This window comes from Moesziomyces antarcticus, assembly GCF_000747765.1.
Source record: "Moesziomyces antarcticus DNA, scaffold: scaffold_v10021, strain JCM 10317, whole genome shotgun sequence".
Lineage (NCBI taxonomy): Eukaryota > Fungi > Basidiomycota > Ustilaginomycetes > Ustilaginales > Ustilaginaceae > Moesziomyces > Moesziomyces antarcticus.
Genome location: NW_014638989.1, coordinates 252550 through 276954, shown reverse-complemented (window position 1 = coordinate 276954; position 24405 = coordinate 252550). Strand labels below are relative to the sequence as shown.

At 61.8% G+C, this 24405-nt stretch overlaps 7 protein-coding genes across 7 annotated transcripts; 4 read left to right on the top strand and 3 right to left on the bottom strand.

The window, feature by feature from the left end:
* Positions 1-380: 380 nt before the first annotated feature.
* On the top strand, positions 381-3710 carry PAN0_021d6069 (drug:H+ antiporter; the record flags this gene model as incomplete). Its single annotated transcript, XM_014798566.1, has 1 exon — positions 381-3710. One exon carries the CDS (start codon positions 381-383, stop codon positions 3708-3710), a length of 3330 nt encoding a protein of 1109 aa, XP_014654052.1.
* An 837-nt stretch (positions 3711-4547) lies between these two features.
* PAN0_021d6068 (SCP160 protein) lies at positions 4548-8528 on the top strand (the record flags this gene model as incomplete). The annotated part of the gene is made up of 1 exon (XM_014798565.1): positions 4548-8528. The coding sequence occupies one exon, from the start codon at positions 4548-4550 to the stop codon at positions 8526-8528; it is 3981 nt and encodes a 1326-aa protein (XP_014654051.1).
* Positions 8529-8756: 228 nt separating this feature from the next.
* Positions 8757-12025, bottom strand: PAN0_021c6067 (uncharacterized protein; the record flags this gene model as incomplete). The annotated part of the gene is made up of 3 exons (XM_014798564.1): positions 8757-10869; positions 11135-11409; positions 11873-12025. 3 exons carry the CDS (start codon positions 12023-12025, stop codon positions 8757-8759), a joined length of 2541 nt encoding a protein of 846 aa, XP_014654050.1.
* A 421-nt stretch (positions 12026-12446) lies between these two features.
* PAN0_021d6066 (uncharacterized protein) lies at positions 12447-16253 on the top strand (the record flags this gene model as incomplete). Its single annotated transcript, XM_014798563.1, has 7 exons — positions 12447-12717; positions 12937-12984; positions 13233-13361; positions 13528-13585; positions 13846-14142; positions 14557-14631; positions 14720-16253. 7 exons carry the CDS (start codon positions 12447-12449, stop codon positions 16251-16253), a joined length of 2412 nt encoding a protein of 803 aa, XP_014654049.1.
* A 190-nt stretch (positions 16254-16443) lies between these two features.
* Positions 16444-17589, bottom strand: PAN0_021c6065 (cysteine synthase; the record flags this gene model as incomplete). The annotated part of the gene is made up of 1 exon (XM_014798562.1): positions 16444-17589. The coding sequence occupies one exon, from the start codon at positions 17587-17589 to the stop codon at positions 16444-16446; it is 1146 nt and encodes a 381-aa protein (XP_014654048.1).
* Positions 17590-18274: 685 nt separating this feature from the next.
* Positions 18275-19930, bottom strand: PAN0_021c6064 (2-methylcitrate dehydratase; the record flags this gene model as incomplete). Its single annotated transcript, XM_014798561.1, has 1 exon — positions 18275-19930. One exon carries the CDS (start codon positions 19928-19930, stop codon positions 18275-18277), a length of 1656 nt encoding a protein of 551 aa, XP_014654047.1.
* A 1297-nt stretch (positions 19931-21227) lies between these two features.
* On the top strand, positions 21228-24328 carry PAN0_021d6063 (kinase-like protein; the record flags this gene model as incomplete). Its single annotated transcript, XM_014798560.1, has 4 exons — positions 21228-21470; positions 21534-21626; positions 21910-22431; positions 22496-24328. The coding sequence occupies 4 exons, from the start codon at positions 21228-21230 to the stop codon at positions 24326-24328; spliced, it is 2691 nt and encodes an 896-aa protein (XP_014654046.1).
* Between the last annotated feature and the right edge of the window lie 77 nt (positions 24329-24405).

The following is a 24405-nucleotide window of genomic DNA, read 5'->3' as shown; positions in this document are numbered from 1 at the left end:
GTTTGGAGCAGCATCGGCGCGTCTCGCTCGCCCGACTCGCCCTCACGTTGCACAGCTCTCCCACCGGAAGAACTGCTGGAGCGCATCGCTTTGCACCTTGGCCTCGACACCCGGCCAGCCAGTAGCTCGAAGAGCCCGGGACCATACACGTGCCATCGACTCACTTGTGGCGGCTTTCACACAGCACGGACAGTCCGTCATCCTCGCTCGACTCAGCACGGACCCCTTTGGATGCTCGTTCAGATCAACGGCCACGCGCCTCGCCGAGGCTAAGCGTATGCGAGCACGAGCGCACAGATCCACACGGTTGACACTATCACTGCAGCTCAGCTGGCGGTGTCGACAGCCGGGAGCATTCTAGCGCCCTTTCTTCGACGGCGATGCTCCGTGCGACAACAGGCTGGGCCGTCAACAAGCTGGCCGCCTTTGTATTTCCGCTCCAGCTTGCCGATCGACCACGGTCAACGCTCGATGGCGTGGTTCCGCCAAAAGCACCTTCTGCCTCTGCTGGATGCTACGCCTTCAATGCAGGTGGGTCTGTTCCCAGCAAGGCGCCGGACGCTGTCGCCTTCGAAGCGCGCTACTGGCCGCTCGTCCATCCTCCTCGCAACAATGCCGAGGCGCAACAGCTCTATAATCACATCCGCACCGTCGCCTGGTACCTCGACTCGATACCCTTCCTCGGCTCTCGACTGCCCTTCAACATTGGCATCGAATCCATCCTTGGCGTGATCCCAGGCATCGGCGACTACATCGGACTGGCTTTGGGCCTCTATCAGATCCTGCTCTGCTCGCTGTTCGGCGTGCCGCTGTCGTTGCTGCTGTGGATGTTGGTCAACGTCGTCGTCGACTGCATCATCGGAATCTTGCCCTTACTCGGTGACGCGCTCGACGTCCTTTTCAAGGCCAATCTGCGCAACCTGCGGCTGCTCGAGGACCATCTCTACGAATCGCGTGGCAGGTGTGGAGCAGGCGTCTTCTACATCCAATTCCCACCCAACGACGTCTTCTTGACCCCAGGGCGTTCCAGCACTCCATCGCGAAACATCACCCGTCCGTCTCGAGCTCCATTCAATCACCCGCTCGCACCTCCCTCATCGAGCAAGACATCCACGCCGACCTTCTATCTGAGCCTGCCAGCCTCCGTGGCAGGTCAACCGGCAAGCAATAGCTCGGGCTCTGCAGCACCTCCGATCAGATCGCCGGATCATTCCCACGCACCGTCTCAGGAAGAAAGTGGAACAGCACAAACTTCAACGGACCCGAATCTGCAGATGAACAAGGCCGATACCGCTGTTGCATCGGCCAAAGTCGAGGCCTATGCCATCCCAGAAGAATCCAGCACGTCGACAAGGCATCGAGATACCATTCGCGACTACGGTCAAGGCACGTCGAGCTCGGAAGCGGAGGCGCCGGCTTTGGACGGTAACGACGCAGAGCGTGCTGAACGCGGCGGTCGCTCAAAGTCGCGTGCGAATGCTGCGCCACCCTATCATCCTGATGGCTTGCCCAGCGACCACACTGCCGACTCGGCGATGGAAGACGCTGTGAACGTTGGAAAACAGCCCCTGCACCTGGCTGAAATGGAGCGTCCGCGTGTGTCTTGGAGCGATGCGGCATGGACGGCACGCTCGCAGCTGCTCAAGGCGGACGACAAGCGACCGAGCCTCGACGCCTTTTCCGACGACGGGTCGGATGTCAACGAAGTGCCCGAGGACCAGCGGCTGCTGAAAAACGGGCGGCTGGAGCGCGAGCAAGACGCGGACGATGCGCGCGCGCTGTGGCGCAAGCGGAGAGGACTGTACCTACTCGTGTACTCGGCCATCTTTTGCGTTGCGTACGTGTCGTCGCTCGACTCCAACACGGGCTACCTCTACCTCAACTTTGCATGCAGCGAGTACGGTGCGCTTGCGTCGTTCAGCACGGTAGCGATTGTGCAGCAGATGGTGTTTGCGATCGCCAAGCCGCCGATTGCCAAGCTGTCGGATGTGGTGGGTCGTCCGCAGGCGTACGTGCTTTCGCTCTGTTTCTACGTGTGCGGCTACCTGGTTGTTGCGTCGACGAGCTCGCTGCGATCGCTCATCGGCGGCATCTGCCTGCAGTCTGCGGGCACGACGGGCATCCAGGTGCTGCAGTCGATCATCATTGCGGACACGACGACGGCCAAGTGGCGTGGGCTGGTGATTGGCATTGTCAATCTGCCGTTCCTGATCAACTTTGCGGTGGCGGGGCCGATGGTGGATCTGGTCATGCGTCACGGCGGCTGGCGGTTCGGATTTGCGATCTGGACGGTGGTGATGCCGCTGGCAGCGACGCCGCTGTTGTTGACGCTGCTGGTGGGCCAGCGACGGGCGCAGCGGGCGGGGCTGGCGACGCGAAGCTGGCTGAGGGACAAGCCATGGCGGTCTGCGCTGCGGCAGCTGGCGACGGAGCTGGATGTGGTAGGGCTGCTGCTTTTCACGGGTGGCTGGCTGCTGATTCTGCTGCCGTTGACGCTGGCTGGGCATGGCGAGCGGCAGGCAGAGGTGCCGATGGCGACGTTCATCGCGGGTGGCGTGGGGCTGCTGGTGGTGTTTGGCTGGTGGGAGACCCGGGCGTCGGTGCCGATCCTGCCGTACCAGTTCTTGACCAACAGTGCGGTGGTGTGCACGTGCGTGGTCGGGGTGCTGGATTTTGCGTCGTTCTACATTTCCTGGACGTTTCTGTCGAGCTTTGTGCAGATCCTCAAGGGATGGGACCAGACGCGGACGGGCTACTTTGCCACGACGCAGAACGTGACGTCGACGATCACGGGGATTGTGGTGGGATCGTTGATGGCGATGACGAGGCGGTACAAGGTGCTGCTGGTGATCGGGCTGGTGGTGCGGCTGTTGGGCGTGACGCTGATGGTGCGGTATCGGACGGCGGAGGATCCGACGTACATGCTGGTGCTGTGCCAGCTGCTGCAGGGGATCGGGGGTGGATCGATCGCGATTACGATGCAGGTGGCGGTGCAGGTGACGGTGCGGCATGCGGATGTTGCGATTGTGACTGCGCTGGAGCTGCTGACGACCGAGATCGGGGCGGCGATCGGATCTGCGACGGCGGGATGGCTGTTCCAGACGTACTTGCCGGCCAAGCTTGCAACGAATCTGCCGGGCATGGACGCGGAGGAGCTGAAGCTGGTGTACGGCAGTCTGCAAAAGGCGCTGAGCTATCCGCTGGGGACGGCGGAGCGCGATGGCATCATCCAGTCGTGGGTGGAGGTGATGCGGATGCTGAGCATTGTGGCGACGGTGACGCTGGTGCCTGCGGTGCTGTTTGGGCTGGCGATCCCGGATACGGCGTTGCCGGATGTGCACGGCGGCGCGCAAAGCCATCACCACCACCACCACCATCATCACCACCATCGGCACGAGAGTCATCATCACCATCATCACGGCACACGTCGAGGCGATCGACGAAGTGTCCGTCGACGGCCGTCGTTCCTGTCGACGAGCCGACCTTCGTCGCCGCTCGAGGTGCGCGCGGGCTATGCGGATCCGACGCTGGCGATGGGCGTGGGAGCATCTGCGGAGGGCAATGCCACTGCAGGCTTTCTCAGTGCGGCGGGTGCGGGATCCAAGCGGAGCCGATCGGTGTCGCGCAATCGGGCGAGTGGGCCCGACGCGAGAGAGGAAGCGGAGCTGCAGCGCAAGAAGCCGCGATCACGGCGGGCCGTGCTGCCGTAGGCCCAAACACTGTCGGAGCGAGGATGGCCTCTGCATACACAAGCATCTGCATCTATACATTTTCACTTTTGCAATTGACACGGTCCATGATGACGAGCGGATGAGCGTATGAGCGGCTGCGTACGAGGACGCTGTGGATTGGGCGAGCTTTTCGAATCTGGACGGCAACGTCAGGGTCCAGTCAGCCAGAGTCGGCCGGCCTGGCCGAACGCGCTCGAGCCGCTTTTGCGGAGCTCGTTGCTCTAACATTCGACAAGGACCGCGCCCCAAATTGATCGAGCCGCATGATGAGCTGGAAGAAAAGGAAAGAAGAGGGAGGGAGAGAGGGAGAGAGACAGAGAGAGCGGGGCAGGGCGGGGCGGGGCGGTGGTCGGCCAATCCGCTGCCGAAAGCCAGAGAGAGAGAGTTGTTGGTCTCGGCCCAACCGCACGCACCGGCGCGCCCCACCGCCGCCTTGGCACGGCCACACACCCTCACGCCTCGGCGCCGCCGCTCAACGTTTGACCCCGCCCTCTCCAACCATCTCTTCCTCATCCCCATCCTCATCCTCGTCCTCATCCTCGTCAGGACCGATCGACTTGGTAAGTCGTCACCATTTCCCACCTGCTTGCCCAGCACTCGCGCTCACCAACCGCCCATACTCGACACTCGCAGCTCCCTACTCCAGGCCGGCAAAGCTCATCTTCCACTCTCCCCACTCCTCCTCGGCCTCAACACACTTGCCAGGTGTATCGCTCGCTCGCTCGATCGCTCTTGCGTTAGGGTCCACCCGGTTCTGCCGTCTTTGGTTTCATTCGTCGCTGTCGCCGTCCCCTGCCCATCCTTGCTCTTGTCAACATGGTCTCCGCCTCCGATCTCATGAGGCAGCACCAGGCCCAGCTCGCCCAGGCCAACGCTGCCGCTGAGCTGCCTCCCATGGCTGACCCCTTCCCGTCGCTCGTAAACGACCCCTTCCCGCCCCAGCAGGCTCAGCAGCCTGCTGCCGCTGCTTCCGCTCCGGACGCCGCCACCAATGGCGCCCACTCCAACGGCGGCGGCCGCGCCCCCTCTCGCTCCAAGCAGCCCGACCTCGCCTCCGAGTCAGCCTTCCCTTCGCTTGGCGCTGCCGCCAACCCGGCCAAGGGTCAGTGGGGCGCAAAGGGCGCCGCTCCCGTCTCCACCTGGGCCGGCTCCGCCCCCGTCATCCAGCGCGCCATCGCCCAGCAGTCCTTCTCGCTCTCGCTCTCGCACGATTCCGTCACCAAACTCTCCACCGTCATGTCCAAGGTGCAGAACAAGTACCGCGGCGTCAAGATCGAGGCCTCCACCACCCGCAAGACCGGCACCACCACCTTCGTCCTCAAGGCCGCCGACGAAGCCGCCATCAAGAGCGCAAAGCGCGAGATCACCGTCCTCCTCGCAAAGCACGTCTCTACCCACATCATGATCCCCGCCTCCCTCCGCGCCTTTGTCATCGGCACCAAGGGAAAGAACCTCAAGGCCATCACCGACAACACTGGCGTCAAGGTCACCATCCCGCCTCGCGACCCCAGCGCAGACAACGATGCCGCCGCCACCACCACCACCACCACCAACAACAACATCGACTACGAAAACGACGAGCAGATCGCCGTCTCCCTCGAGGGCGACGAGATCAACGTCAAGCAGGCCCAAGCCATGATCCAAGCCATCGTCGCAGAACGCACCTCCAAGATTACCCAGCGCCTCACCCACATCGACCCTGTCTTCTACCCCTTCATCGCTGGCCCCAAGGGCGCCAACGTCGCAAAGCTCGAGAGCAACGCAGGCAACACCGACATCTCCGTCCGCGTCCCTCCCCGTGCCGCCTTCCTCCACGCAAAGGACGCCCAAGACGACGATGCCGCCGCAGAGCCCAAGCGCGAACGCGACCTCGCCATCATCGTCTCGGGCGACCGCGAAAAGGTGAACGCCACCGTCGCCGCCATCGACGCTCAGGTCGACGCCATGAAGAGCTCCTTCCGCACCCTCGCCATCAGCATCCCCAAACGTCAGCATCGCTTCCTCGTCGGCGACGCCGCAAACGACATCCTCGCCGCAACCTCTTGCAGCGTCGAACTCGCCGCCATCGACGACCCCTCCGACAGCGTCACCATCCGCGGCCCCCAGAACCAGCTCCCCATGGCCCTCACCGCCGCCATGGAGAAGGCCAACGCCGTCCGCGTCGAAGTCGTCGACGTCGTCGCCGCCCACCGTCAGCTCACCCAGGACCCCGTCAGCCACGCCAAGCACCTCCTCCGATGGCTCAACGTCGGCGCCAAGATCCCTCGCAGCCCCACCGCCCAGATCTACCTTCCGCGTCCCGCCATCGTCGAGTCCACCGGCAACGTCCAGATCGAGATCGTCGGCTCCGACCCCGCAGAGGTCTCCAAGCTCCGCGAGTCCGTCTCCGAACTCGTCAAGGCCGTCCCGCCCGCCTTTGTCGAGCAGATCGACGTCGACCCGCTCCTCCACCGCTTCATCATCGGCAAAAAGGGACACGGTCTCAAGCAGTACGAGGCCCGAGGCGTCGACGTCCTCTTCCCTCCCGCCTCGGCCAGCGCCGACGGCGACTCGCGCTCCGACGTCCTCCTCGTCCTCGGCGGCTCCTCCGCCGTCGCCGCCTTGCCGGCAGACCGAAAGGCTCGCGATGCAAAGGCCCGCGACATCCTCGCCTCGGTCAAGGACGACATCCAAAAGGCCCAGGTCGCCGCCGCCGACATCCGCAGCGAGACCCTCGCCGTGCCTGCCAAGCTGCACCGAGCCATCCTCGGCCCCAACGGCACCACTCTCAACGCCGTCATCGGCGAAGAGAGGCTCGTCGCCGTCCGTATCGGCTCCAGCAAGGCAGCCGCCTCCGCTGACAAGCCTGGCTCGAGCCTCTCCGAGGACTCGATCCTCGTCCGCGGACCCAGCTCCGAGGTCGAGCGCGTCGTCAAGGAGCTCAACCGCATCGCCGCCGAGGCCGAGCAGGACAGCATCGTCAACGGCCACGTCGCCCAGTTCTCGGTCGACGCCAACCACGTGCCTCACCTCGTCGGTCGCGGCGGCTCCGCCATCACCAAGCTCCGCGAGGAGCTCGGCGTCCGCATCGACTTTGACGAGCCTGCTGGCACCGACGCTCCGGACGCTCTCAAGAAGGGCAAGAAGGCCGCTGCCACCAAAAAGGTCGTCCTCACCGGCCGCAAGGAGAACGTCGAGGAGGCCAAGAGGCGTCTGCAGACCCAGGTCGAGAGGCTCGCCGACGAGACCAGCGTCACCCTCAAGATCCCTCAGGAGATGCACGGCAGCTTCATCGGCCAGGGCGGCAAGTACGTCACCCGTCTCCAGGACACCTATGCCGTCCGCATCAACTTCCCCAACGCCAACGCCCAGCCCAGCGGCCAGTCCACCCCCACCGACAATGCCGACGACAAGGCCGCTGGCGCACGTGCCAGCCAGAAGCCCGACGAGGTCATCATCAAGGGCGGCAGAAAGGGTGTCGAGGGCGCCAAGGCCGAACTGCTCGAGCTGCTCGAGTACGAAAAGGAGAACAACAACGTCTCCATCCTCAACGTCTCCACCAAGTCCGTCGCCCGCATCATGGGCAAGGGTGGCGCTACCATCAAGCAGATCCGTGACGAGAGCGAGGCGCAGGTCGACGTCGACCGCCAGGACAACGAGAAGGACGGAACCACGCAGATCAAGATTCGCGGCACCAAGAAGGCTCTGGCAGCCGCACGCAAGGCCATCGAGGCCATCGCCTCCGAGGTCGATGCCGAAGAGGTCTACACGCTCACCATTGCACCCGAGCACCACGGCATCCTCATCGGACCTCAGGGATCCAACATCCGCGACCTCATCATCAAGGCTGGTGGACCCGAGGATGCCAAGGCCTCGTCCCAGTACGTGCAGTTCCCGCGAAAGAACGACAAGGACACGTCCACCGTCACCATTCGTGGTCCTGCCGCATTGGCCAAGGCCATCCGCGACGAACTCAAGAGCGCCTCCGATGAGCTTGCCTCGCGCGTCGTCTACGGCGTCGTCGTGGCGCCTCAGGCACAGAGGATGCTCATCGGCCGCGGCGGCTCGAGGCAGTCCGAGCTTCAGACCCAGTACTCTGTCCGCCTCGTCTTCCCCGGCTGGAAGGAGTACGCGTCCACTGGCGAGCCCGTCAACAAGGCCGAGCTCACCGGCGGCGATGATGCCACCATCGTCAAGATCGTCGGAGCCGAGGACAGATGCCAGGCTCTGGCCGAGGAGATCAAGTCGAGCTTTGCCTCGGCTTCCAAGTCGATCGACGTTCCGCGAGGCGTCCACCCCCGCATCGCTACGCCGCAGTTCTTCCGCCAGCTGCGCTCCGACTTTGGCGTCTCCGTAGACACGCCCAAGGGCTCGGCTTCCGCCTCCACTTCGGCACCCTCTGCCAAGAATGGCGCCAAGGCGGCTGCCAGCGCGCGCATCGACGACGACGAGGATGGCGCGGAGAACGAGTTCGAGCTCGAGGAGCTCAGCTCGGCCTCGGCAAGCGACTCGGTGTCCTGGACCCTGACCGGCAAGGATGAAGCTGCTCTGCAGAAGGCAGAGAAGCGCATCCAGACCTCGATCAAGGAGGCGGGCGACGCCTCGCATCAGGGCAAGCTCTGGGTGACGCCCTCGGCAGTGCCTCGTATCATCGGCCGCGGAGGAAGCGGTCTGATGAACATCCAAAAGGAGTCGGGCGCCGCCATCGAGATTCCGCGCGACTCGGGCGGACTGTGCATCATCCGTGGCTCCAAGGATGCCGTGCTGCATGCCAAGGAGCTCATCGAGAACGTCGCCTCGTCCAGCGGACGTGCTTGATGGCGCTCGGACGCAGACTCCCAGGTCCAGAATCACCGATCCTGACCTTGAAAAAAGCATTTGCTCAATCACACGACACACTCACTCTCTCTCTCGTACATCATGCTCCTTCGACGTGCCGGCTCGTCGCAATGTAATCTTCACCGCATCTGTGAACGCGTCGTGTGAGAGCGTGGGCATAGGGCCAGAGCAACGTGAGACGAGGTAGAGGCCGATTCGACGTGCGTATCAGTCCTGATGAGATCTGCCAGCGAACCGGTTGCGAGATCTGGGGCGGAAGGCATCGGGATCGAGGTCAAACTCGCGCAAAAGGGCGAGACTGGGTCGGTAGCCCTGTTCGGACATGTTGGACAGCACGAGCTCCCAGCGATGGTCGTCTTGTGCGAAACACTTGCGTGCCAAGGCTTCGTAGCTCTTGCGGCTTGGAACAATGTCTCTCTCCTTGGCCTCCTCGATAAAGCCGAAAGCATCGTCGTAGTTCTTTTGCGTCAAGCACAGCATGATCATGCGCTCAAACGTGACCTCGTTCGGCTTGAGCTTGAGTGCGTTGAGATCCTTGAGCATGGTGACGCCCGTCTCGTAATCGGCAACGTCGATGCATCCACTGAGCAGTACGTTGAACGTGTCCTTGGTTGGGGTGATCTTGTTGGGAGATCGATGTCCCTTGACATTCGCAGGATCACGGGGAATGACTTGGTACGAGGGGAGCGCACGGTAGATCTCGAGCGCCTGGGCGAGGTCGCCAAGCCACACGGCTGCACTGATGACGGCGTTGACAATGTCGATGTGGGTGCCGATCGCCTCGTCTCCGGCCGTTTTGGTCAACGCCTGCACGGCGAGCTGCAGAGCCGATTTGTCGGGGAAGATGGAGGTGCTGATCCTCGAGGTGGAGCGGTTAGTGATGGCGAAGCCGCGACGGAACAGGCCGGAAAGCGTGTTCATGGCGCCTTCATAGTCGCGCGCGCTACACTGAGCTTCGAAGAGTGGCGCCAGATGCCATTCCTGCAAGTCCAGACCACTTGACGGCCTTTGCGATGACGAAGCCTCGGTGGAGCTCGATGAGGGTTGAGCGTAGGAGGGATCGATGTGTGCGAGGCAAATTTGGGCCATCTGAACGCATCCTTCCTTTGCCGAGAGGGCAAGGATGAGCTGAAGGAGACCGTCGTCCGGTGTTTGCAAGCCTTGCACGACCGCCTTGGACCATGCGAGCTCCACACCGGGTAGGTATCCTCCTTCGGCGCAAGCGCGCAGGATCGACATCCAGATGCTGGGCGGAAATCGACGTGCGACTTGACCTGGGCTGGTGCCCGAGCCTGGGGGATTGGCCGTTCTCGACGTCGACTTTTCGGCCGACATGGTGGCATCATGGCGATGGACAAGACCGCCTTGCTCCATGAGATCCGCGAGCTCGACGGCGGCGCGAGGCTCTTCGGAATGGAGAAAGAGGGTGATGGTGTGAGTGAGTGCCTGGTGGGGCAGGGTGAAGCCCAGACGATAGCAGCTGGAGAGCATGAGGGATGCCATCTCGAGATTGTGATCCTGGCAGGCGCTTTCGAGCAGATGCGCAAACGTCGTGGCGTTCCAATTCTGCATGTAGTCGAGTGGCATCTCCATCGCGACAGTCTGGCCTGGCCTGGACACGTCTGGCTTGGCGTTGAAGAGGAGGTTGGCGAGCTTCGATGATCTCTCAGCCTGCGGAGCGGAGTCGGGAGGTGGCAAGTTGCGGATGCGGTCGAGGATGTCATCTATGGCCTCCTTTCTGGCCGAGATGACGGCAGCTTCGAGCAAATGATTGAGCGAGTCGATGCAATCTGAGAAGCCGAACGAGCGCATGTCGTCACTGACCGCCTGCACTTCCTGGAGAAGACCGTGAGGCGCAAGTGCGCGCATGATGGCGAGGAAGACGATCCTTTCGCTCGGATCGAATTCTATTTGTCCTGACGGAGCGCACAGCTCCTCCTTCCTTCGCTTGATGAGAAGAGCTAGCTTGGCAGCATGCAGTGCGTCCTTGCTCTCCGCCGCTTTGGCAAGCTGAGTGTAGAGATGCTTGAGCTCGGGGTCGGTGGAGACATTGCGAAGGATGTAGGAGTCGCTCGTCGTGCGTCTCTGCGACTGCTTGGCTTTGTCGTCGTCTTGTCCGAGGCCGCGCCGTGCAGAGTGCTGAAACAGCTGCGGCGCATTCGGCCGCGGACGTTGCGCCGCCCTGGAGGCGGGATAGATGGAAGTTTGGGGAGCCTGATGCGAGCCCTCATCATCATGAAATTTGCTGCCGCTTCTCCTGTCGTAGTTCCTCCCAGTTCTTGCGGATGCTTGAGTAGCAAGGGGCCGTGCTGTTGATTGCCTTGTATCGTTCGCGAGATGGAGGCAGGATGCGTTCTGCCGCGTAGCATTCCGAAGCGCAACCAAGTGCGCGAAGATTGTACGCTTTGCTCTTGGCACCATCGTCATGGCTGCACTCGAGCACTATGAGCTCTGTCCTGGTGCTCGGTGCTATTTATGGTGCGCGTCGAGGCGGAAGCTGTCAAGCGTGGGGTGTGCGAGAAGATTGGAAGATCGTTCCAAACCTTGTCCGAAAGCAATCCTCGTCCGCGCGAAAACTTGCGAACCCTGGCCGCGATCCGACTTCCGACTGCCGAATCTTGAAGATGTTAGATTTGGCGCATCGCTGTGGAAGCCTCGACGAACGCCTCCATGGACCTCGGCTGTTGGGCACGTCATCGTGCTTTGCGGCCAACGCGGCCCGGAAGTGCCTTGTCGCCATCCTATACGCCCTGCCTTCTCGTTTCCATGCGTTCTTGAGACAAGAAAGTACCATTCGCCGATGGTCGCGGACAGAATTCTCCTTGCCGTCCAGGAATCCGAGTCCATTCGCCGCCGGATACTGTACCCAGCAGCAGAGAGTTGCACAAGACGCTCCCGGCTTTGGGCTTGACATATCCGGTTGCATCTATGCAACAAGGCAGAGTCTAATCCCCGAGACGCCGCATGTTCGCCGAAGGAGACGCCAGAGAGTCTTCATCGAAGAGCCTTGTCCATCTTCATTTCGACAATGGATAATGGTTGCATCGTGGTGATTGGCCAACCACAACGTGGCTGCGGTCGCTAGCCACGTTTGGTAGCCTTGGCCGTTTTCCCGCCGTGTCCAAACGTGCTCTGATGTGACATGCCCTCTCATTACGACCTGATCATCGAACGAGGCGACCAGCTGGGCTGCCTTCTACAGTAATCGAAAGCAATCTTCGCGAAACAGCAACCTGCCTCAACCTCGGAGGACCGTCACCGGGGGTGTTTGCTGTGGCTTGAGAAGGACGAGCTTTGTCATCGTTTTACCATCGCGGCGTGACTCCATACGAGAATGTAGGCCCGGGAGAATTTCTGACGCATGCCGACGGAACGTAAAGGTGAGGACTTCGAGCAGCTCTGGCAGCACTAGGCACATCATAGACGAAAGGTGCGGCAGCCCAGCCGTCGCCGAGGACGTATGGGGATAAAGCCATGTGGCAATGCGGTAAAAGGTTCGGTTCAAGCCTCGTGGCGCGAGGATGCTTCACTCTGATTGGCGGCGAAGCTTCCCTTGCCGCTGTCTCCGAGCCCTGCCGACTCGAGAGAGGCACGCTAGACGAGGTCAGGTGTCCTCGGCACAGCGCTTCCGGACGAGGTTTTCTTGTCTTGGCCAGGTCCGTACGATCCATGTCGGTTGTGCAAAGGTTCCGTCTGCCTGCCCGATGCTGCTCAGTCCCCCTGTCGCAACCAGCCTCGCTGGCTAGCCGAACCAGATTTTCGGATGCGGTGTCGGGATGGGCCTGCAGCTACGGCCTGCACAGCCAGCCAAATTGGACGTTCCTTTGCAAGAAGGTATGATGGGATTCGGCGGCGCTTGTGGGGCGCTTGACAACTGGCACAGCGCCGCGACAACCTATGGCAGCCCCCCATCTAAAGGCTGCCCTACTGTCTGCGATGGAATGGAACAGAAGAGGTTGCCGCGCCATTTGTTTGGGAAAACAACCAGTGGATCCGAGCGGAGTTGCAACTGGTCCAAATCGCCGACGGGAACTGCGAACGGGATCCAAGGAAGATCCCATGCGGGACTTTAACGCCGATCTTCAAGGTCGACGTCATGATCCCATCCTGTTTTCCCGCTTGCAAGCAGAGGACGCCATGACAAACTGCAAGCGCGGCACTACTCTGGGTACGCTCATGCCTGTTCCGACCTTTACACATTGTACCGTCGCACATTGTACCGCTCTCCAGCTGCTGCGGAGGCAGCCACACCACGATTGTCCGCGGCGGCTTGTGGTTTCGAGAGCGAGCAGCAACGAGGTGCGGCGGACGCACGCGTGTGCTCTGGCTGGCATGATTCCTCGTCCCGAACTATTTAAAAGTGGCTCTCTCTATGCGACTGACCCAGCCTCCCGCGATGCGAGCGTCATTCTCTCCGCTCATCAAGCCGATTTGGGTCTGTTAGCAAGTCGGCGGGATAAGGCTGTGCGGCTGACCCTACTAAGCCGTATGGCATTGCCGATATCACAGTATAAGCTCTGCATTGTGCCGCGGCCTGCTGGATGATCGAGGGCGGCGAAGAAGGCCGGCAGATGCATAACATCCATCGCGACGCAGAGGAAGATGCCGAGAGGGCCGAGTAAAGGCGAAGGCGCCGAGGGTTCAGTCCCTGGCGCCGTCTTTCGAACCAAATTTCAAAGTCAGACAAACCCAAGGTCGCAGCTCATGTCAAGCCACAGACGCCTTCATCGGCGACGCAAAACCCTGCGGGAAATAGGCGGCGGCTGTGCGGTAAGGCTACTTCACAGGATGCTACAGGTGTCCCAATGGAAGGTACAACCGCGGGGATTGCCTTGTCGGAGATACGGAAGTGCTTCCGGCGCGGTCGTCGTTCGGCAAAAAAAGGACAATGGCAAGCGAGGACCCCAAGCGGCCAAGTGGCTTCGCCACGAGGGCCTGCACTATGATTGCATTCAAGTTTTGTTCGCCGGACGCCCAGCCTCGTGGTTTGTGGTACAGAAGCCCGCTGCCTCGACGGTGCAGTTCGAGTTCCCAACGTAGATCGGCGAGCGCGGCCGAGACCATTTCACATTGGTGAAGCTCTCGCGCATTCCCGTCTCACCACGCGGCGGCTAGCTCAGAGCATCGCTGCCGGTCTTGTCGTCATCCGCCGCCGCGCCCCAGCAAAATACGGAATGTAGAGTCCGAGTCTCCTCCACACGAGCTCTGAGGCATTAGGTCACCTAACGTCGGCCTGCGTGTCGCTTTCTGTCTCGCTTGGATGGCCGTGTTCCCTCGAGAAGCTGGTGCCGAACAGCACGACCCTCTCGCTCGCTCAAGCGAGAATTCGCCGCGAGGCACTTCGACGCCTAATCCGTATCCATGCGCTCAACTCGTCATGGAACCCCAGCGGCGGATGGGTACCCGCAGAACCATCCTCGCCAGAGCCGCGTGCTCCGACATGCGTACACCCGGCTTCTGTCGTGCCGCTGTTGCAGAGGAGCGCCTTCTTGATACTTGAGCTGTGCAACAGCCGTGGACCTAGCCTTCGAACCGACAACTTTGTCGGCAGTAGAGCCGTCGTTGGCCACGCCGCAATGGCCGGCGCGCAATTGTAAGATGTATGCTGCCGCTGCTCATGCTGCAGCGGCTGTTCGGACATTTGCATCACCCGTTGCTCTGCCGTATCCTCCCTCTCCTCGGTGCGATTTCCCGTCCCATCGTCGGCGTTTCCGGCTGCATTGTATTGCCCATTAAGCTGTCCTCCGTCGAAGCGCCTGGTTGAGAACAATTCCCCTCTATTCTGCCAAGGCACTCGCTCTCCGCTTCCATGCTCTTCCGGCTTTCCCGCATTCTGGGGCAGAACGATCCGCTGCGCCGTTTCCGTTCCGTCCTGTCGAAGAATCCACATAAATGAGCTGGTCTTGAACCGCTTGACCCCCCGCTCCCGACGGCCCCGCATTTCCTGCACCTCTCTCCCGCTCCTGAGTCCACTCCCTCTCTACTGTCCTTCCCCAAGTCACCACAGGATTCACATCCACCGTACACTCTGCTCTGAGACGATATTGGATCTCGAGGGCGCTGAGCAAAAGTCTCTCATCGCGTAAATCATCTTGTCGACTCTGCCAACGCGCTGCCGTGGCCTTCAGCTTGTACCTGGACCTTTGAAGTGCCTTGACAATGCGTTCAAGTTCCACCGCCGGGCTCACCTCGCAGCAGTTGCTGGAGCGACGCCGCGCACAGAACAAGCTGGCCCAGCGACGCTTCCGCGAAAAAGCTCGTTTGGCACGTGCAATGGGCTCGGCGTCGGCGTTGAGCACCGACCCTGGCTTTGGTCCCAACCCTGGCTTTGGCTCTACCCGGCATCTCGCCCTTCCCGCTCATCTCGACCTCAGCAGTGCTTCCTCGCATGACGACGTTCAAGCCAGGGGACGTTCGGCATCAGCCGGCTCCGCCTGCTCGTCATCGTCTGCATCGCAGTCCTCGCAGATGTCGAGCCCCACGTCGAGTTGCGCCGAGCTTCTTACGCCCGTCATGCCCACCTTCATCGAGTTTGCAACGCCCCGGGCGGCCAAGGGGCACACCGATGTTGAAGCGTCTGCGCTCCTGGATCATGATCTCAAGGCCGAGCAGGACTGGGCTCCGATTGCGTCCTTGTACGCCGATAGCTACGCGTCGTTCGACCCAAGCCAGCATATTCCTACGCCAATTATGGCTGCACCCGCACCAATGACATTCTCGAACCTGGCCTGCCCCTCGGGCGTCAGCTGCAACATTGGACTCAAGATCGTCGGGATGCACTCGGATCCGCTTCTTCTGAATCAAGCGCTGCCCAGTCCCTCGGTTCTACCGCCCCCCTCCGCAAGCCACTCGATGCCCTCGAGCACAATGTTCATGACCTTCGAGCCAATGGCTCCGGTTGAGCCTGCGGCCTCCTTTGACTACCTGCTCCGGCTTCCTTCAACCCCTTCGTCTGCGTCAGACTCTAGCGAGGCGGCCAGTTATCCGAGCACAGATATCCCCTCATCTGTGCCCTTCGACAAGGTGATCTCCGAACACATCGCGCGGGCGACCCCCCGGCTGTCCCAGCCGACGCGATCCGTCGCCATCCCGTCGCTCTCCTTTGCAAGCATTGTCCAGGCGATCGCATCGCGCTTTGGTCTAGCACATAGCGGGAATGGCTTGCCAGGACTGCTTTCGCGCCTCGAGCTCTTCGCCAAGTCTGGCTGCGCCGATGAGGAGCCAGCCAAGGGCCTGGTCTTTGATGCTGCCATCGACTGGGACTCGCTGAGCTCCAACATGCTCCCTACTACGGAGCAGCTGCTCCATCCGCACCGAGCCTTCTTGGACGCCTGTCTGCCGTGGCCAGCCGTCCGATCACGCCTGGTCAAGCATGCGCTGGCTCAACCCGTGTGCGAAGAGGAGCTCGCCTTGGACCTGCTTCTCTCGATCCTGTCCACCGACGAGGGTGTCGCTTCGTTCCACGTCTACGGCGATGACGTGCTGGATCCCGAGGCGTGGGAGCTCAGCGAGCGCATGCTGCAAAAGTGGTGGGGCCTGTTCGACGACTCGATCCTTCGCAGGACCAACTGGTGGCGACGCCAGCGTGGCCTCACCGAACTCTCTATGCCTGCGCCAACGAACTCCAGCAACGCATTCGAGAGGCAGGGCCTTGGATCCGGCTCACTCGAACAGGCTCACCGCCTTGCTTCCACTTTGCTTTAATTATCTCGGACAATCACTTCCCATCGCATCTAGCCTCTTAACTAATCTCGCTCACCGCTGCTAGTCATGTGCGCATTCTGTATTCTAACCTGTATCCTACGTCGTGGCATACTTTGCAAATACGATGTTATTCGCACAGAGTCACAACTTAATAAGTGTTGCTGCAGTGAAGTGGTTTGTGTCATCGACTTCATGGAAGAACGATGTACTTTTGCAGGCTGTCAGGGATGGCCCCGACGAGGCCCTTGGACTCGAGCCACTTTCGCGAGAAGAGCCTGGCCTGGTAGCGGTACGCACCGTCGCAGAGGATGGTGACGATGGTCTTGTTGGGGCCGAGCTGCTGCGCCATCTTCTTGGCGGCAACCACGTTGAGCGCCGACGAGGCACCGACGTAGATGCCCTCCTCGTGCAAGAGCTCGTAGACCATGGCGATGCTCTCCTCGTCTGGGATGTGCATCGAGTTATCGAGCTTCTCGATGTCTGGCTTGAGGTTTTCGGTGACACGGCCCTGGCCGATGCCCTCGGTGATGGATCCACCCTGACGGTCCATGAGCTTGCCCTTGGTCTGGATGTAGGAGTGAAGCACCGAGCCGGGTGGGTCAGCGAGCCAGCACTGCACCTTGCCGCCGCTCTTTTCCTTGAGGTAGCTGGTGATACCTGCCAGGGTACCGCCGGTGCCGGTGGCGCAGGTGAAGCCGTCGAGCTTGCCGTCGGTTTGGTCCCAAATCTCGGGGCCGGTGGTCTCGATGTGGGCCTGACGGTTGGCCGTGTTGTCGAACTGATTGGTCCAGACGGCGTTGTCGAGGCGCTCGGCGTGTCGCTTTGCCTGGTGGTTGTAGTTGTCCGGGTTGTCAAAGGCGACGGCAGGGACGGGGTACACTTCGGCACCGAGCATGCGGAGCAGGTCGATCTTCTCCTGCGACTGGGTGTTGGGCATGTAGATGACGCACTTGTAGCCCTTGGAGCGGCAGACGTGGGCGAGGCCGATTCCGGTGTTGCCGGCGGTGCCCTCGACGACCGTGCCTCCCGGCTTGATGAGGCCGCGCTCTTCGGCGTCCTTGACGACGTAGAGGGCAGCGCGGTCCTTGACGCTTCCTCCTGGTTCCATGAACTCGGCCTTGCCGAGCACCTCGCAGCCGGTCTCGGCGCTGATCTTGTTGAGACGGATGAGCGGCGTGTTGCCGACGGCACCGACAAAGCCGTTGACGGGGCGCATGTGTGCGGCGGCGACGGGCGACAGCGTCGAGGTCGAAGCGGCCGAGCGGCTCGAGCTGTGCAGCGCACGGACGGAAGCGCGGGCGAAGCCCGCGAATGACCTCGGAAGAGCAGCTGCCATGGTGATCGAACTTGTACCTTCGACAGGCGTGGGAAGGGCCGATGGGAATGCGCTGCTGAGACTGTCAAGTGGTGGTCGAAGCGCAAGTATTGGCTTCGGCTTCTGTCCGAACGAAAAAAGAGAGCACGGTCCCTAGATGTCCAAGCGCCAAGCCCACTTCTTCCAACTTCCGGCTCAGCAGTCACGGAGAAATTCGCAGATTGCGATTGCGTGCTACGCGAGACGGCGCTCGGCGGGCATCCTCCTTTTCGAGCCGTCGTGCGTTTTTCTGCATGTTGCTGCTCTACCAAGAGAAGCGCTCGACACCGTCAGAGCTCCTGTGACGACTCGCTATACTCACGTCCGCATAGCTTTTCTAGCCATCTCTCGTCGGGACGGCCGAAGCTGGGACTTGCTGAAGAAGCTGGGGCGGCAATGCATACGGTTCGATCTGCAGCACGCGGGGCTACGTATCGGCGCGACCGAAGCATGCGCGACGCTGATTCGCTCGGCTCAATCGTGCGGACACCTCGGAAATGCCGACGATTCCTCCCTCAAGAAATGGCACTCACCACCGGTACCCAGGCACGCAAGCTTGAGTTCATTCTGCAATTGCGATTGGCGCGCGATGCGCTTTGTCACATCTACAGAGCCAGGATACAGGACGTCGGACGGGCGGGCGTGCGTGCATGCAAGCGCTGCCAGTTTACTGGTCGCGGACCCAGAGGTCGACAAACTCGTTGGCGGGCAGCTTGGTGAGCTTTGCGTGGTCCTCGAGCAGAGCGACGATCTCGGACTGGCGCGCCTCGGGGAAGAAGCCCTTGAGGTGCTTCTGCAGCTTGGCCTTGATGAGCGGCTTGGCCTCGTCGCGGCGACGGGCGTGGCCGACGGGGTAGTCGAGCGCGATCGAGTCGGTGGTGCCGTCGTTGAAGGTGACCTCGACGCTGTTGCCGATGGAGCGGAGCTCGGGGTCGAGGTACTCGGTGGTGTAGCGAGCCTCCTCCTCGACCGACATCTTGGCGCGCAGCTCGTCGATCTTGGGGTTCTTGGCCACCTCGTCCGAGTAGTCCTCGGGGTCGAGCTTGCCGTTGATGAGGCCCATGGCGGTGATGTACTGGAGCGAGTGGTCACGGTCGGCGTAGTTGTTGAGCTTGCCCGACTTGGAGATGATGCGGACGGCGGCCTCCTGCGTCTTGATGGTGACGTGCTTGATGTCGTCCGAGGTCTTGCCGTTCTTCTGCATCCTGCCGTGGAGCACGATGGCGCCCTCGATGGCGGTCTGCGAGTGGAACTCGGCGGGGACGAGCTTGAACAGCACGTTCTCCATGACGTACGAGCCGTAGGGGCGCTGGAACTTGAACTCCTTGCCCTTGAAGAGCACGTCGTAGAAGCCCCAGGTCTTGGCGGTGAGCACCGAGTTGTAGCCCTGCTCGCCCTTCTGGACGAGCAGAGCGAGGTTGACGGCACGCGAGCACGCGTCACCGGCAGCCCACGACTTGCGCGAGCCGGCGTTGGGAGCGTGGCGGTAGGTACGCAGCGACTGGCCGTCGACGAAAGCCTGCGAGACGACGTCGACGGTCTGGTCGCGGGTGTTGCCGATCATCTTGGAGACGACGGCGGCCGAGGCGACCTTGACGAGGACGACGTGGTCGAGACCGACGCGGTTGAACGAGTTCTCGAGGGCGAGGCAGCCCTGGATCTCGTGAGCCTGGATGGCGGCGGTCAGCACGTCCTCGACGGTGAGGGGCTTCTTGCCGTTGGCGATGTTGGTGCGGCTGATCCAGTCGGCGACCGAGAGGATGGAGCCAATGTTGTCCGAGGGGTGGCCCCACTCGGCGGCGAGCCAGGTGTCGTTGAAGTCGAGCCATCGGATGAGCGCACCGTTGTTGAAGGCTGCGCGGATGGGGTCGAGCTCGTAGTTGGTGCCGATCACACGGGCGCCGTTAGGCACGACCGTGCCGGGGACGACGGGACCGCAGACGTTGGCAGCAGCGGGGAAGCGGAGGGCCTCCATGGCGCATCCCAACGAGTCGAGCAGGCAGAGGCGCGCAGTGTCGTAGGCGACCTGGGAGTCGATCTTGTAGTTGTGCACGTAATCGGCAATGTCCTGGAGGACCTGGTCGGGGGGAGGGCGCACATTGTCCTCACCCTTTCCGACACCGGCGTGGCCACCCATGGCGCGAGCGGAGGTGGAGAAGGCGGCGCTTCGGGGAAGCTGGGCAAGAACGGACTTGTTGGCGAGCTGGCCGACGGAGCGGGCAGCGACAGCAGTGGCTCGGGGAAGAGCAGAGGTGGAGATCGATCGAGTGGAGGTGGATCGAAGCGATGCAGCCAGGGTGGATTGCGAGACGAGGCGAGGCATCTGCGCGATTCGAGATTCGAAGAAACCAGAACAAGCGATTCGAGGTCAGTCATTGAGATTCGAATGGGCGCGCTCTTGCAAAACAGCTTGGACTGTGGGTCGGACCCGGCTTCTCAAAGCGTGCCGGGTCCATCCGGTCGTCGACGACACGCGTACGCGGATACGCTTGCGCTAGCTCGAAAAGCAATCTGGACCGGTGCGAACGACACGGGGTGTGGATATCGATGAAGGGAAGCGAGAGAAGCACACTTACGATCCGTCTGTCGATGTAGTAACTCGACGAAGAGATGGGCTGAAGATGGAGGGAAGGTGGTTGGAAGGAGGTGGTGGGGATGGAAGAGCCGGCAAAGTTGTGTTGGACTTTCAAGTAGGCGACGGGCGGGGCTGGCGGACGAGGCGGGGCAGGGCGGGGCAGCAGGGAGCGTCGAGAGCCATCGAGGGCTCGAGCGTGGACCGCGGACGAAGAAAGGATGCCTGGCCATGCGCTGGCCTATTCACGCGCGTGTGGTCTGCTGCCTGGGCGCCAACGAGCGAGCAAAGCGAGCGGCGACGTGCCGGAGCCAAAAAGAGACAGGACAGGCGTCCTGAGCTGGGGCCTTCTCGATCCAACCCGTGGAAAATGGCTGAAAACCAGGAAGAATTCGGATCGGCTTTTGGGGACTTACCGGCAATGGAGCAGGGCTGCGTCCGAGCTGCGAGCAGCTGTTCCCAAACGTTTGCGGCTCACTCCTGCGAAAGCTTGGCTTTGAGCCGGAGCGCGGGGCAGCGCGCGGGGTAGAGCAGAGCCACCAAGCTAACTTACAGAGACGTGGGTCGATCGCCCTGTGCTGGCAGCGCGCTTGCCAACCCTCAAGGACCTCACAGATTGCCTTGGGCGACGCTGATCTGCATCATACCTTCGTCTCATTCGAAGTGTGATTGACCTTCGAGGCGAGCGTCCAGTGAAAAGGCCACCTTCGAGTTGCTAGCCGGAGCAAGAAAGAGTTGGGGCGACGGTCGGCCGGATCCACAGCATTCCACGCTCATGCGGAAGGATTTTTGCGGCTGCCGCGTTGGTGCGGGTCCGAGCATTCACGCACAGAGGAGCACACCCGAGACTGAATCTTTGGACTGGACTTGGACTTCTTCTTCCGAATCGGCTCGATAGCCAAGTCGAGAGACGGCCTTGCCTGTGCCTCCAGTGAACCACTCGGAGCGGAATTCGACCCAAAGCCGGGCAGAGACATGGCGGAGGAGCCAAAACCTCGTCTACTGAATCGGGCTCGTGGTCCCCGATGTCAGCCGTCTGCAATTCTCGATGAGGGGGCTTCTTCGATCAGGTCTCGCAGTGTCTCCGATCGATCGATCGAGGGAGGGAGCCAAGCGAGGATTTCGTGCCCTTTCCAACGATTGCCGCGTCGGTTCGTTCGGCAGCTCTGTCGAAGCTGACTCACGAGATGCAGAGTGTCGCTCTCATCGAGGACCATCGCAAGCAGGAGCGACAGGACTGGAGCTGATGGCAGGCTACACTCGACTGCAACGTCACAAGCACAGACTGAGGGTGATAAAGCCGCCTCAAGGCTCGACTCGACACTCTCGGAGTTTGACGGACACATGCGCTCAGGCTTCGCATGAGCTCTTTTCGCACATCTCCAATGTTGACAGCTCCAGGCATTGGGTCGGTACATTCCTGGCGACCAGGCTGGGATCCTCTGCTGTACGCAGAGCACACTTATGCCGAGCGACAATTTAGAAGTCTGTTCTCAAGCCTCAGTCCATGCGAGGCCATATCGCTGCGGACGAAAACAAGTGGACGTGAACATGGTGCTGCGTGGAACGCGGTGAGATGGAGGGGCCGATTTCGTCCAAGATGCGAATGCAACTGCTCGCCGTGTGGCCGAGGTGCAAACGGATCGACTGCAGGAGCGTGGCCGTGCTGCGCCGGGCCAGCCAGGTTCATTTTCGAGCTGCGAAATTCCACGCTCGGCAGACGTGGCTAGCGGGAGTCAAACGCCTGGCAAGCCCAAGCTATTTGGCACGGCGAACGGACTGAGCAGCGCTGGGCTGACTGGCGTGCATGGGTGGGATGGGCAAGCTGGATCGGTGCAGCCGACCGCATCTCTGCCGTTGCTCAACGGCGTCTGCAGCCCTTGCATCTGGCGCCATCGTTTGGCCTCGCTCGACTTGCGACCGTCACCCACTCCTTCCTCGTCACCTCGTCACTTCTCCTTTGCATCGGCACACCATATTGCTACGACTCGAAATCGACCATCACCTGCATCACATCGCGCGCAATCCCACCATCGAACTGGACGGCGCCAGACTCTTTCTCTCTTTCTCTGATCAGCACGATCCTTCGGCCGGCCCTCTCCTCTGCATTTCCGCTTCCTCCATCGGTCGGCGGCTCGCGCAACTCGTCCTCTGAGCCTGTCTCTGTCTTTCAGCAGCGCGAATCGATCTACCTCGCCCGTCGGGGTAACTCCGAAAGCATCTGCATCTACCCTCTAGCCGCCTCTCGCAAAGTACGCAAAATACGCAGCTCCCTAGACTCGTCGAGTCGTCTGTCAGCCTCCGCTTCCCGAACAGAATAGAGCATTCTTCGGCCGCCAAGCGCTTTGTGACCCGGCTCTGACCGTCGTCGGCTCGCCCGCAATGACCGACTCAGCTACCGCAGGAGACGTGGAGCGCCTCACCGCTCAGATGAGTCTATCGGACTCGCAGCTTCCTTCCTCAAATGGTGTGGCCCCGTTACCGCCGCAGGCAGCCACTGGTGGGCCACCGTCCCGAGCCTCGCCCTCTCTCCGTCCCAACCAAGCAACAGGCGGGCCATCCGCAGCAAGACCTGCCAACACCGCTGTCGGAGCTGCCGAACGAGCGCGACAGATGGCCGGAGCACGCCTTCCGCCGAGCTTGCAGGCCAAGCTTGCCGCCAACGCCAACCGCTCCGCACTCTCGCCTTCGCCCAACCATGCAGTCCTCGGTCACGACCAGCGCATCGACAGCAGCGCGAGCGCATCGCTCTTTGTCTCGGCAGCCGCGCGTCCGGGCGCCTCTCCGGGCACCGGCATGGGCGGTCTCGCCGCTCGCAGGGGCATCCCTGGTACCCTCGGTGCGCCTTCGTTAGCAGGCTCCCCCTCAGCCACTCCCGGCGCCGGCATGGGCGCCAGGCGTAACCGTCCAGGCCTCAAGCTCAGCGACATGGGCGTCGGCGCCGGCGATGGACTCGACGCAGGTAGCGCGCCGCGCTCTGGCCTCGGCGCAGGCACAGGCCGAAGAGCGCCACCACCAGGGCGCTTGTCCGACAGCACCGGCGCTTCCAAGGGCAACGATGGTACCGCACAGCAGGACGGTGCCATGTCGACGCCCTTTAGCAACTTTTCCAAGATCGTCGACCCCTCCGGTCGGCTCAACTTCAGCGGCAAGGCCGTGCTGCATGCCTCGGGCGTCGAATTTGGCAACGGCACCTCGTTCAAGATCAACATGGCCGAGCTCGAGCTGCTCGACGAGCTCGGCAAGGGAAACTACGGTACGGTGCGCAAGGTGCGACACACCCAGACGCACGTCGAGATGGCCATGAAGGAGATCCGCCTCGAGCTGGACGAATCCAAGCTCAACGCCATCATCATGGAGCTCGACATCCTGCACCGCGCCACCGCGCCGCAGATCGTCGAGTTCTACGGCGCGTTCTTCATCGAATCGTGCGTGTACTACTGCATGGAGTACATGAACGCCGGCAGCCTCGACAAGCTGTACGGCGAGCGCGGCAGCGTGCCTGAGGACGTGCTGGCGAGGATCACGGGCAGCATGGTGCGCGGGCTGAGCTTCCTCAAGGACCAGCTGCAGATCATGCATCGCGACGTCAAGCCCACCAATGTGCTCATCAACCAAAAGGGCCAGGTCAAGCTGTGCGACTTTGGCGTGTCGGGCCAGCTGGAAAAGTCGCTGGCCAAGACCAACATCGGATGTCAGTCGTACATGGCGCCCGAGCGCATCAAGGGCGAGTCGCAGAACATGCTCGGCACGTATACGGTGGCGTCGGACGTGTGGTCGCTGGGGCTGTCGATGGTGGAGACGACGCAGGGGACGTATCCGTATCCGCCCGAGACCTACTCGAATGTGTTTGCGCAGCTGCAGGCGATCGTGCACGGCGACCCGCCCGAGCTGCCGGCGGAGCTGTACTCGGACACGGCGCGCGACTTTGTGGCCAAGTGTCTGGAAAAGGTGCCGTCGCGCCGGCCGACGTACGCGCAGCTGCTGCAGCACGACTTCCTGGTGCAGGACGCGGCCAAGGGCGAAGAGGGCGTCGACATGGTCGGGTGGGTGGCGCGCGCGATAGCAGCCCGCGCGCACAAGAAGGAGCAGGCGCAGGCCAACGGCGTCGCGTCGCCACCAGGGCCGTCGGCAGCATTGCCCCAATAGAAACATGGATCGTACATCCCCCTTATCCTCCAACGCATCACCTGGAAAATCTCATCTGTATTGCATGCTCTTTCAAA